General features: G+C 52.2%; 2 protein-coding genes across 2 annotated transcripts; one reads left to right on the plus strand and one right to left on the minus strand.

Annotated features, from left to right (window-relative positions):
- Positions 1-57: 57 nt before the first annotated feature.
- On the minus strand, positions 58-3811 carry JCM6883_005000 (arsenic resistance protein; the record flags this gene model as incomplete). Its single annotated transcript, XM_076631559.1, has 11 exons — positions 58-400; positions 463-1459; positions 1517-1755; positions 2235-2330; positions 2389-2484; positions 2542-2842; positions 2900-3055; positions 3114-3206; positions 3265-3441; positions 3508-3660; positions 3724-3811. 11 exons carry the CDS (start codon positions 3809-3811, stop codon positions 58-60), a joined length of 2739 nt encoding a protein of 912 aa, XP_076488376.1.
- A 1111-nt stretch (positions 3812-4922) lies between these two features.
- Positions 4923-10998, plus strand: VPS15 (ubiquitin-binding serine/threonine protein kinase VPS15; the record flags this gene model as incomplete). The annotated part of the gene is made up of 16 exons (XM_076631560.1): positions 4923-5041; positions 5099-5344; positions 5403-5487; positions 5548-5952; positions 6023-6554; positions 6616-6833; positions 6894-7157; positions 7218-7521; positions 7595-7738; positions 7800-7945; positions 8007-8131; positions 8195-8305; positions 8366-9162; positions 9228-9764; positions 9830-10661; positions 10731-10998. 16 exons carry the CDS (start codon positions 4923-4925, stop codon positions 10996-10998), a joined length of 5133 nt encoding a protein of 1710 aa, XP_076488377.1.
- Between the last annotated feature and the right edge of the window lie 50 nt (positions 10999-11048).

Genomic DNA, 11048 nt, shown 5'->3' on the forward strand with positions numbered 1-11048 from the left:
GTGAGCGATAAACGAAAGAAAGAAAGCAAAACACCGGCAAAACAGGGATGCCTTGATTCAAACCAAATCCCACTCCTCATCGTCTTCGTCTTCCTCCTCACCCTCTTCCCCATCATCTCCAATTCGGATAGTCGAAATCCCAGCATCGACGAAACTGCTTTCTCCAAGTGCTGTACCGCGACCGATTGTCGAGTTATCGTTCTTGCGACGTTTCTTCCCTCCAACTCGAGACTTCGAAGATGGGAACGCGAGTGCGAGGTAGTGTTGCGTGACGGAGGAGAATGAGAGGGGAAAAGTTGCGGGCCGAGGAGGATGAGGTTCTGAAGGAGCTTGAAGCGTCGCAACCGAGCCAGTCGATTCGAAGGAAGAAGGGAAAGGATCGATATCGTCGACGATAGGACTGTAAGAGGGGCAATCAGTGACTGAACGTCGACGCAGAGGTCGGGAAGAGGGAAGGCTCACGGTTTGGTTCTCTGCTCCCTCTCTATCCGCTCTTTCTCTCCCTCGGATCGAGCTGCCCTCAAGATCAGCTGGCCTAGATCCTCCAAGTCTTCTACTTTCCACCCGGCTGCTCCATCTACCCTTGCAGTCGATTCTCGAGTCTCCCTCGCCCAGCAAATGTACCCCAAATCGTAAGCGAGTGCGATCGCTCCCTTCAAGACTAGCTTGTATCGCTTCGACGCCACAACCGAGCCTGGTTTGTCATTCGTCCAATCACTCGATGCGTCGTCCTTTCCGCCCCTGCTCCCCCTCGACGACCGCTCAGATGCATCCGCGCCTTTCTCCCCGACAAGCTCGACTCCGTTTCTCGAGCTCTTCGCTTTCTCCACTCCAAACCCCAGTGGAAAACACATCGTCTCGCTCAACTCCTCCTCATGCGCGTCGTCCTGCTGTTCCGACGACCGATCGCTTGCTTTTCCGTCCCAACCTGTACAACCCGGACTTGACTTGATCCCCGCCTTTCCAGGTCCATAGCAATTCGGTAAAGGTACGAAAGGTAACGAGATGCCTTCGTACAGTGCGAGTAACCTCGTCAGATGAGCCAAATTGACGAGTAAAGCTTCGAGGGTTTGGGTTAGTAGAGTCGGTAAGAGAGCGAGGGAAGGTAACGGAAGAGTCGCGAAAGTATAGCTTGGTGGGAAAGGGGTAGAAGGAGTGGGATTCGACGAAGGGTGAACGATGAAGGGGTCGGGGAGAGGGGATTCGATCGATTTGAAGGAATACGTTGTGAGGAGTTCGAGTGTCAGGATCCGGCGTACTTTCGACAGGGAGTCGGATAGAGTGGAGAAGGTCTCTTCCAGGTCTGTAATTTGAGAGTTGAGCGAATTGAGCGAGAGAGGGAGTGAAGGAGAAGTCGGATGAGAGGGAGATGAGAGCGAAGTGAGGAGAGATCGAGCAGTCGAAAGGTTCGTTCGTCGAGCGTTGAGAACAGCCCTACGTCTTGTGACCTCTTCCGAGACTGTATCGACGAGTCTATCAGCGTTTCGACCTCGCAAAGGAGCAGATGTGAGCTTACGAGTCTCGACCCTCGACTTCTCTCGTTCGGTCGCGATTCTCGTATCCCTCAATCTTACACTCAATGTCCATCTCTGTGCCTTTAGCTCACTCTCCTCCCTGATGCCCAATGGTTGAGATCTCGTCGGAGTTTGCTGAGGAGCCGAAGTGGGACCATTGAGGAGAAGATTGCTCGCTCGATTCGATTGAAGGGTGAGCGCGTTACGTAGTTGTTGTTTACGAGTCTGATGGTCGAGGAGCCTATCGAGCGCGACGGGTCAGCAAGACTGGGAGGAAGGGGAAAAGAGAGAGGGGAGAGCGTACCTCGATTTGAGGCAAGACGTGCAATAATAGTGTCGCTCACTTCGACTGCATGCGACACACTCCATTATAGCATGATCAAGCGCAAGGATAGAAGAGGTGAAGAGCAAGGAGAGACTTCCGGAATTCTTCATCTCTTTCGCTTCTCTCTCGCTCACGATTACTACCTTTGCCTGCAGCTACGACACCGAAAGACTCGAGAGCAGTCTATGTTCCACCTGGCTGTTCTGCGGACCCCCCTACACACTCTGTTGATGACGTTCGGCTCTTCCCCACTCAATACTCGTTTTCACCTCTCCCCGACGACGACGACGATATTGGCAAACAGGATCTATAAAGGATGGGAAGACTGGACTACAGAAGGTACAAGGGAAGATGGCAATCGCATTCAAACTTCCGAGCTCGTATCCTTTTCTGACGACGGATTCAAAGGAGCCTCATCTTCGGGTAGATCCCACTTTGTTCGTTTGCGGTACCAGATGAGGAGATAAGCGAGGGCGACAAGCACAGGTACTCTGCAAGAAGAAAGAGTCAGCTATAGTTCGTGCTGAGAAAAGGTAGAGGAAGACTCACTCGACTAGAGGACCGACAGTCGCTGCCAACGCTTGATCGCTGTTCGCTCCGTAGCTGGCGATAGCGACGGCGATTGCGAGCTCAAAGTTGTTCGAGCTATCGAAAGAGGTGGTCAGAACTGGACGTTCAGTGGAGAACAAAACGTAGACTTACGCATTTGTGAACGAATGAACTGTTGATCTCTTATATGAAGTCCCGAGACGTTTACAACCCCAAAGTGTGAGCCCGAAAGCGAGGACGAAATAAATGATGAGAGGAGGTAAGAGTCGAAGGACGCTCGTGATCGAGCTGACGACTTGTTTCCCCTGTCCGGCGAAGATGATGATGATCGCAAACAAGAGGGAGATGAGGGATAGAGGTGCGATCGCGGGGAGGAACTTGTTTTGGTAGAAAGATTTGAGTCGAAGGAGCATGAAAGTCGCTCGAAGCAGCATCGCGGCACCGAGAGGGATACCTGGAGGGGACTGGTGTCAGTGCTTGATGAGACCGAGTAGATGAAGGAGACGCTTACCGAGGAAGACGGCGACGCTCTTGGCGACGACAGCGTAATCGACGTTTCGCTCTCCTCTGTCGGGATAAATCGAGAGTACGTGAACGTAGAAGATGGAGAGGGGCGCATAGAGTACGATCTGGAGAAGAGAGTTGAAGGCGACGAGGACGGCGCAATCTGAATGAAGAGAAGACGAGTCAGCTAAGTAACGGAATTGAGCGGGAAATCTGCTGACAATCGAGATCTCCATCTGATAGATCGACCCAAACTAATACCATTGCGATACAACGTGCCAAGCCGACCAGGATCAACCCTTCTCGCAAGTCCCCTAATGACGAAGGAGCGTCAGCACGACTCTGAGAAAGGAGGGAAGAAGATTAACACACTCTTGTCAGGTAAGAAAGCCCATGCGAGACACCACATGAGTAAAGGGAGAGCGATCCAGTTCGCGAAGAAGGAGAAGAGGATATGTTTCCACAATCCTGTTTGTCGGAACAATTTGCCGAGAGCTTCTGGAGATACTCGAGCGAGAATCGGTACCATCATGACAATCAATGCGAGGGCTGCCCTGGGATGTTGTGTCAGTCTCCGATACTTGGCAAACGGGAGGGAAGCGAAAAAGAACGTACCGAGAGGGAGTGAAACATCGACGAATTGGACTTGTTCAAGCACTTCGGCAGCTGATGAGAAGTTACCAATGATCAGTCCCAAGCCCATGGCGAGGATGATCCAAACGGCAAGTAGTTGATCGAGAATGGCGAGGCGTTTCAGTTTCGGTTCAGCTAAGACCCTCATCGAATGTCAGTGGTGCTCTCTTTCGGCTGAGCTTTCAGGACTCTACTCACCTGTCTTCTGCACGGGATGTTCTACTACTTCTGCCACTTCTTCTCCCAGAGTTTGCTCCGCCGGAGCTTTGTCGCGAGTGAACTTCATGAGTGTTTGAGCTTTTCGCTGATTGATGAGGTAGAGTTCGAGTTGACAAGTATCGAAGTCGATGTGGTGAGTGCGAGGATGGGATGCAGAAAGAAGAGAGATGCTGGATGAGAGGAGAGTTGAAGGAGAGCTCGAGGTGAAACTTTTGAATTTCAAATCCAATTTGATTTTCGAAAGGAAGAGTTCGAGAGGGAGAAGCCAAGCGAGTGAGGAAGAGAGATGAAATTCGTGAGTAATCCGTGAGTGCAATGTGTAGATCTTCACCAGACTTCTGCTGACTTGCGACCCGGAAGAGTCTGATCTGCACGTTCGTACATGCTTGCGATTTTCGATTTGATATTCTTTCTACTCGTGCTCGCCGATGAGTCTTTGCACGTCGTCGAGGTGGTACTCGGAGCACCTCCCCAATGTCTGTCGATGCCGACGAGAGCCTCGTACCCGCTCGTTTGTACCCACGAGCTCAAGTTGACGCACACGCAAGGATGAAAAAGATCCTCCTTCCTCCACGGTCGAAGACGGAACGAGCTCGACTGGCGGCGAGAAAGAAGTGCATTCGACCGTGCTGGTTCCCACTCAATGTGGCGAAGCGACAAGGGGGGTGAACTGACTCAGTGAATGGTAGAAAAGGATTTCTAGAATGGGATTTCTGGCAGGTGATCCACGTCGCTGTCACTGGAGAGGATCTGCCCGTGTTGCAAAGCTTGAAGGGAACGTCCAAAGCTACTTCGGTAAGGGCCTGAAGGAAGGTAGCGATCAGCGGGAAGCGTCTCTATCCATAAATCGAAACGACTGAAGTCAGCGAGGACGACTTCGAGATCTGCAACGACTCACCTGGGATACTTCCTTCGTTCGGCCCTCATGCAGTCGCGCAGAGCATTACAGGACACAGAAAGGAGTGGTCCACGAGCAGCTTTGGAGGTGAGGACTTGGAGTGTTTGTCGGATCGAGGTCGGAACACAGTGCTCCGATTCTAGGTTCGCCCGTTTCTTGAACAGTTCCTAGTTCTGCTGATTGATCGATGGCTGGTATCGATGGGAGTGAAAGGAGGAGGAAGGAAACCTACCCCCCCACTTCATCTTGAAACCGCTCCCTTCACCCAACAACACGCCTAATGGGCGCGTCAATCTCGCTACCACAAACAGCAACACTACCAGCAGCGACTACACGCAATGCACCGAATGCAGATCCGTTCTTCGCCGAGTTGGGAGGGGAGATAGTCTACGACAAATCGTGAGCCCATTCCCTCTATCTGTCAAGGCTAGGCTGACCGTACAGCGCGAGACTCAGGATGGGATCTGCGAGGTTCTTGAAGACGATCCGAGGGAGACACAGACAAGGGGCCGTCGTCGTCAAACTGTTCACCAAACTTGATCAAACTCTCGAGCTCAAACAGTTTCAGAGACGACTCAAGACGGAACGAGAAGCCCTGCGGGATTGTGTCAATGTGTTGCCGTATGCGAGAGCGATCGAAACTGAACGAGCTGGGTATCTGATTCGACAATGGGTCGCGAGCAATCTCTATGATCGAATTAGGTGAGCTCAATCTCCATTTGACTACCCATAGGAGCAAGACTCATGTTACATCCGGTAGTACTCGCCCGTTCCTGAGTTCGATCGAGAAACGTTGGATCACTTTTCAACTATTGACCGGTTTGAAAGATGCTCGAGAACGAGGTGTAGGTTCACTGTCTCTCAGTTCGCGCAACGAGTACTCACTGAGCCCACTGGACTTACAGATCGCCCACGGAGATATCAAAACGGAAAACATCGTCGTGACATCGTGGAACTGGATCTTCCTGACCGATTTCTCGTCTTCGTTCAAACCGACTTACCTCCCACTCGACGACCCATCCGTCTTCTCGTTCTACTTCGATACTTCATCTCGACGATCGTGCTACCTCGCTCCTGAACGTTTCTACGCCTCGAATTCACCCCTCGCGAAACAGAAAGCGAGTCTCGAATTCGGTAAACGAGATGGGAAAGTTACGGAAGAGATGGATGTCTTCTCTGCAGGTTGTGTCATTGCGGAATTGTGGATGGAAGGAACGAGTCCGTTCACTTTGACTCAGCTGTTCAAGTATCGCGAGGGTCAATACGATCTCGAAGCTTATTTGAACGAGATTGAACACGTCGAGATCAGGGTGAGTGTCGTCGTCTTCCTCTCCGATCACACTGCTCATCGACCTAACTCCTCGTCTGTCCCCGTCTCAGTCCTTGATCCGAAGTATGATCTCGCTCGAACCTTCTTCCCGTCTATCCTTCTCGACTCTCCTATCTCAGTATCGTCAAACCGCTTTCCCCGACATCTTCTACACTTTCCTCCATCCCTTCCTCAATTCGCTCAACCGAGTCTCGGCACCACTCCCTCCTTCAGCGCCGACCGCATCTTCGTCCTTTTCGCAAGCACAGTCTTCAACCACTCGGCTCGGGACCGCGACGCCGACACCTGGATTGGCGGAACCTCAACAACAGACTTTGCTGAGAACTGACGCGGATGAGAGAATCGAAAGAGTGTGGAACGAATGGGAAATCATCCAGCGATACCTCGATGAATCTCTCGAGCCAGATGATCGTGCGCGGATTCAAAAGGATTCCCGAGGGGAGAGAGACGCGAGCGAGTATGGAAGAAAGGATAAAGGGAAAGCGAAGGCGGAAGAGGAAGAAGAGGAAGAGGATGTTTTCCCAATCAAGTTGAATTTACCCGGAATGGAAGGCAAGGTCGTGACCGCTGGATGTACGAAAGGTCAGTGCGACCTCCTGTTAATCACTTGACCTTCAGCTGACGGATGTTCACTGCGAAACAGATGGTCCTGCTTTGATTCTCCTCGCTCTAATCAGTTCGAACGTGCGAAACTGTCAACATCCATCATCGATTCTCCGAGCGATCGAGTTACTCTTAGCGCTGAATCGATACCTGACGGATGAGACGAGACTCGATCGATTGGTTCCATATCTGGTGACTTTGTTGAGCGACGAAGAGTCTGTCGTGAGGAGTATGGCGTTGAGAGCTTTGACCCAAACGGTGAGTCCCGGTTCCTCCGCACCAATCTCTCGGAAGCGCTGACTGAAAATGCGAGGATAGTTGATGCTTGTACAAACTTTAACCCCGTCGAATCTCGATCTATTCCCCTCGTACATCTTGCCCAACACTCTACCTTTCTCTACCGATCCCGAAACGTTGCCTCGAGTCACGTACGCTCTCTGCTGTAGTCGGATTGCCGAAGTCGCCAAGAAGTTCCTCAACATGGCAGAAGCGATGAAAGGAGACGGTGGCATCGAATTCGGGTTTAGTGGAGGAACAGGAGGCAACGGAGGAGAAGGTGAATTCGAAGGGAACCCTTATGCTGTATGTTCTTACTCTCTGCTCTTGTATCGAGTCAGAAATGATCTGAATCGACTTTCGCAGGCGAATTACGACACTCGTTTATCCGAACTTCACGCTCAAATATCTCTTCATCTCGGTCCTCTCCTCACGGATCCAGCTCCTTCCGTCCGTCGAGCTCTACTCTACTCGATCCCCTCACTATGCCAGTTCTTCGGAAGAGCGAAGGCAAATGATCAACTCCTCGCCCATCTCGTCACGTACCTCAACACCCGAGACTGGCTCTTGAGATACAAGTGGAATGAAGTCTGCGTTGGAGTCGCAGGAGTTGTCGGAGCGAAAGCGTTGGAAGAATACGTTTTGCCGTTGATCGTCCTCAGTCTCGCAGGTGGGTCTAATTCCTCGTTCTATACACGTTTCGCGATCGAGTGACTGATTCGATTGTCTCTCGTGGAGCTCAGACCCGGAAGAATTCGTCACGGTGAAAGTGCTCGAAACGTTGACGATTCTCGCGTCTCGGAGGTTGTTGGCGAAATCGAAAACCTGGGAACTCGTTCAATCAACCTCCGGTTTCCTCTGTCACCCTAACATCTGGATACGAGAAGGTGAGTCGTACGCGCCATCTCCATCGTGCTCCTACTGATACCGATACTTCGAAAAAAATAGGAACTGCAACTTTTCTCGCCACTGTCTCGACTTTACTGCAGCCGACCGATCGATGGTGCATCTTCTATCCGATCGTGAAGCGTCTCCTTCGAGCCGACGTCAAAGACATCACTGCGCTGTCGCTGCTTGATAACGCACGAGAACCAGTGAGTTGACGTTATTTTCTGCTATTCGGCTCCATCTACTTACGCTCTCTCATCGCTCCAGCTACCGAGGATGATCTTCGAAGCTGCAGTAAGCTGGGCGGGTAAAGCCGGGAAGTCGAATTTCTGGTCTCTCGCTCGCACGAACGTGAAAGGTGCACCTCGCGATGCTGGAGTTCGGACCGATGAGTGAGCTATACATACTGATGACTTTTAGTGAGGGAGTACTGACACAGAATCTTCGTCTGGTAGGGATCACGCTCAACTCGAAAAGATGCGACTTTTGGGGATGAAACCTGAGGATGAGTACAAGTTGAGCGCGATGAGGGATTACATCAACAAGCTTGCTGCCGCTCGTCAAGCGTGAGTCTCGTTATTGCTCATGCTCGACAATTAAGGTGCTGACACTGTTCTCTCCCGCAGTGCTCCCTCTCGATCCACCGACCCTTCTGCCGATGCTCTGCTCTCAACCGCGAACTCTTCTCTGCAAGATCTTGGAGTCGTACCGCAGACCATCTTCTTCACGGTCAAGCCTCAATCCGAAGCGCTGAATGCTGCACGAACTCGTCTAACAACTCAATCACCTTCAGATTTCTCGGGAGGTGGATTGTTAGGTCGGCGAGCTTCTTCGACTGCGACAGGAGGAGGAGAGTTACCTCGATCTCCACATTCGCCATCGGGCGATAGACCGATCACGGGAAGGAGCGTCAGCGGAGGACAGCTCACGGAAGATCTCAGAAGACGTCTCGCACTCGGAGGAGTTGGAGGATCGAACGCTTCTCTATCGAGCCTTCAGCACGAAACCTCGCCGGCAGCGAGAACGACCGGAATGGGAACATCGCTGGAACCACCGATCAACCTGAATTCGGGCGACCTTCACCTCAAAAGAACTGTTTCGCAAACCGACACGGAAATCTCGGATGTCACGGCTTCGACTTCGACTTCAACCTTCTCGAATCCGACGACTTCTCCCGCTAGCCGTCCTCCTGCTCGATCAAGAGTCCGTCTCTCCGGAGTTGAAGTCGCGAAAGTTTCGCCAGCAATCGCAGAGGATTCAACGAATGCAATGGGTCTCTTCGATGTCGACGCTAGATATAGAGAAGGAAGCGAGGCGGAGGCTGGTGGATCAGTCGCGGGAACAGAACTGAACTCGGCCGCTGGTTTCGGAAGGAGCACGGGAAAGAGAATCATCGCACCTCAGAGATTCGTTAGTACCTACGGTACGTTGAAGTCTTCGGCATCTCTTTGTGACGGTATCGAATACTTATGCGTTTCTTTTCTGCAGAGGGGAACGATCCGAGCATCAAGCAACTTCTCGAAAGGACCTATCTCGATTCTTACAGCGAAGCACTCCCCGAACTCGGACCTCGCGTCGGTCAGAGCATACCTCGCCGTCGAGCACTTCGGACGTCCTTCCCTCCTCGCGAACGAACTCCTACCCGGCCCGAAGGAACTCTGATCGCACACCTCGTCGAACACACCGCTGCGATCACGGACATCGCAGTCGCTCCCGACCAGCTCTTCTTCGCCACTGGTTCAGAAGACGGGACGGTCAAGATCTGGGACACGATGCGGCTCGAGAAGAACGTCACGTCGAAATCGAGGCAGACTTTCCAACAAGGAGGCAAAATCACTTCGGTCATCCTCCTCGAATCTTCGCACTGTGTCGCGAGCGCTTCGACGAACGGAACTGTTTGGATTCACCGCGTCGACGTCGGACTCAGCGGTACGATGCCAAAGTACTCGAAACCGGCTCTGATTCGTCAGTACAAGGTTGACGAAAAAGACGACTTTGTCACATGTCTCGCGAGCTACAACACCCGTGAGTGACGCTCTCCTGATTTTGAGTACAACAGTCAGCTGATAACAATCGAACGACGCTTTCAGAAACAACGAACAACCTCGTTTTCGGTACTTCCCTCTCGACAATCTCGATCCTCGACGTTCGCACGATGCGTTCACTTCACACCTTCAAGAACCCCCGCCACCTCGGCCCGATCACTTCAATCTGTATCGATCGAAAACACCTCTGGCTCGTCGCAGGAACAGCTTCCGGAACGCTCACATTATGGGATCTTCGATTTGGTCTCTTGCTACGAAGCTGGTCAATCGGCGCGAGGAGGATAGAGAAGATCGCACTGCATCCTTCGAAAGGGAAAGGTCGTTGGATCGTCGTCGCGGCGGAGGGAGAAGAGCTCGAGGGGAAGAACTCTCGGACGCAAGGGACTGTCGTCGCCGAAGTCTGGAATCTCGAAGAAGGCACGAAGGTCGAAGACTTCCGAATCATCACTCCTCAACAAGCTGCGACGAGCTCGGCTGTTCTCACGAACCGCACCAACCTCTTCTCGCCGAACGACGAACTTCCCTCTCCTGCGATGCACGAAACGACTCTCGACCCTGCCGCTGCGATCGAAGCACTTCTCGCATCTTCGACTGCACCACCCAGCAAAAATCCGATTCGTCAAAATGAAACGTCACCCTCACAGATCCTTCCCTCGATTCGCAGCTTCCTCGTCGGTATCGATTACTCTCTCCAACCTACCGCTCGTCCTTCTGTCGGTAATCCCGACTCGATCGAGTCTCGGGAAGGAAAGAAAGATGGAGGATTTTTGTTGACGGGAGGCGAAGACCGCAAGTTGCGATTCTGGGATCTCGGCAGAGCGACAAAGAGCGCCGTCATTAGCGGTTTGGACATTGACGAAGAGACTCCTACATTCTCGTAAGCTCCTTCTGACTGAGGTTCTGTCGAGAGCTCTAAAGTTGACCCAAATCTCTTCGAACTGTTCAGCGTTCACGCCTCGACCACCCGCCCAAACCTTTACCTCGAAGCTCCTCCTCCCGTCACAAACTCGTCTTCAAACAACTCTTCTACCTCATCCCGTTCTCGTCCCGCTGCATCGACCTCTCGCGTCCATCGTTCAACTCTCATCGCAAACTCTCAACAACAACTGATGAAAGCTCATCGAGAGGCTATCACGGCTCTCGCGATTGTCGACCTACCGTTCCGCTGTGTTGTCAGTGGAGATCGAAGTGGAGTCGTTAAGGTCTTTGAATGATTCGATCCTAGCTTTTGTCCGTTTCCTCTTCCGTTTTGTGTTGTCGCAAT

Source organism: Sporobolomyces salmoneus (genome assembly GCF_050403485.1).
Source record: "Sporobolomyces salmoneus JCM6883 DNA, S_salmoneus_JCM6883_v1_ctg18, whole genome shotgun sequence".
NCBI classification, from domain to species: domain Eukaryota; kingdom Fungi; phylum Basidiomycota; class Microbotryomycetes; order Sporidiobolales; family Sporidiobolaceae; genus Sporobolomyces; species Sporobolomyces salmoneus.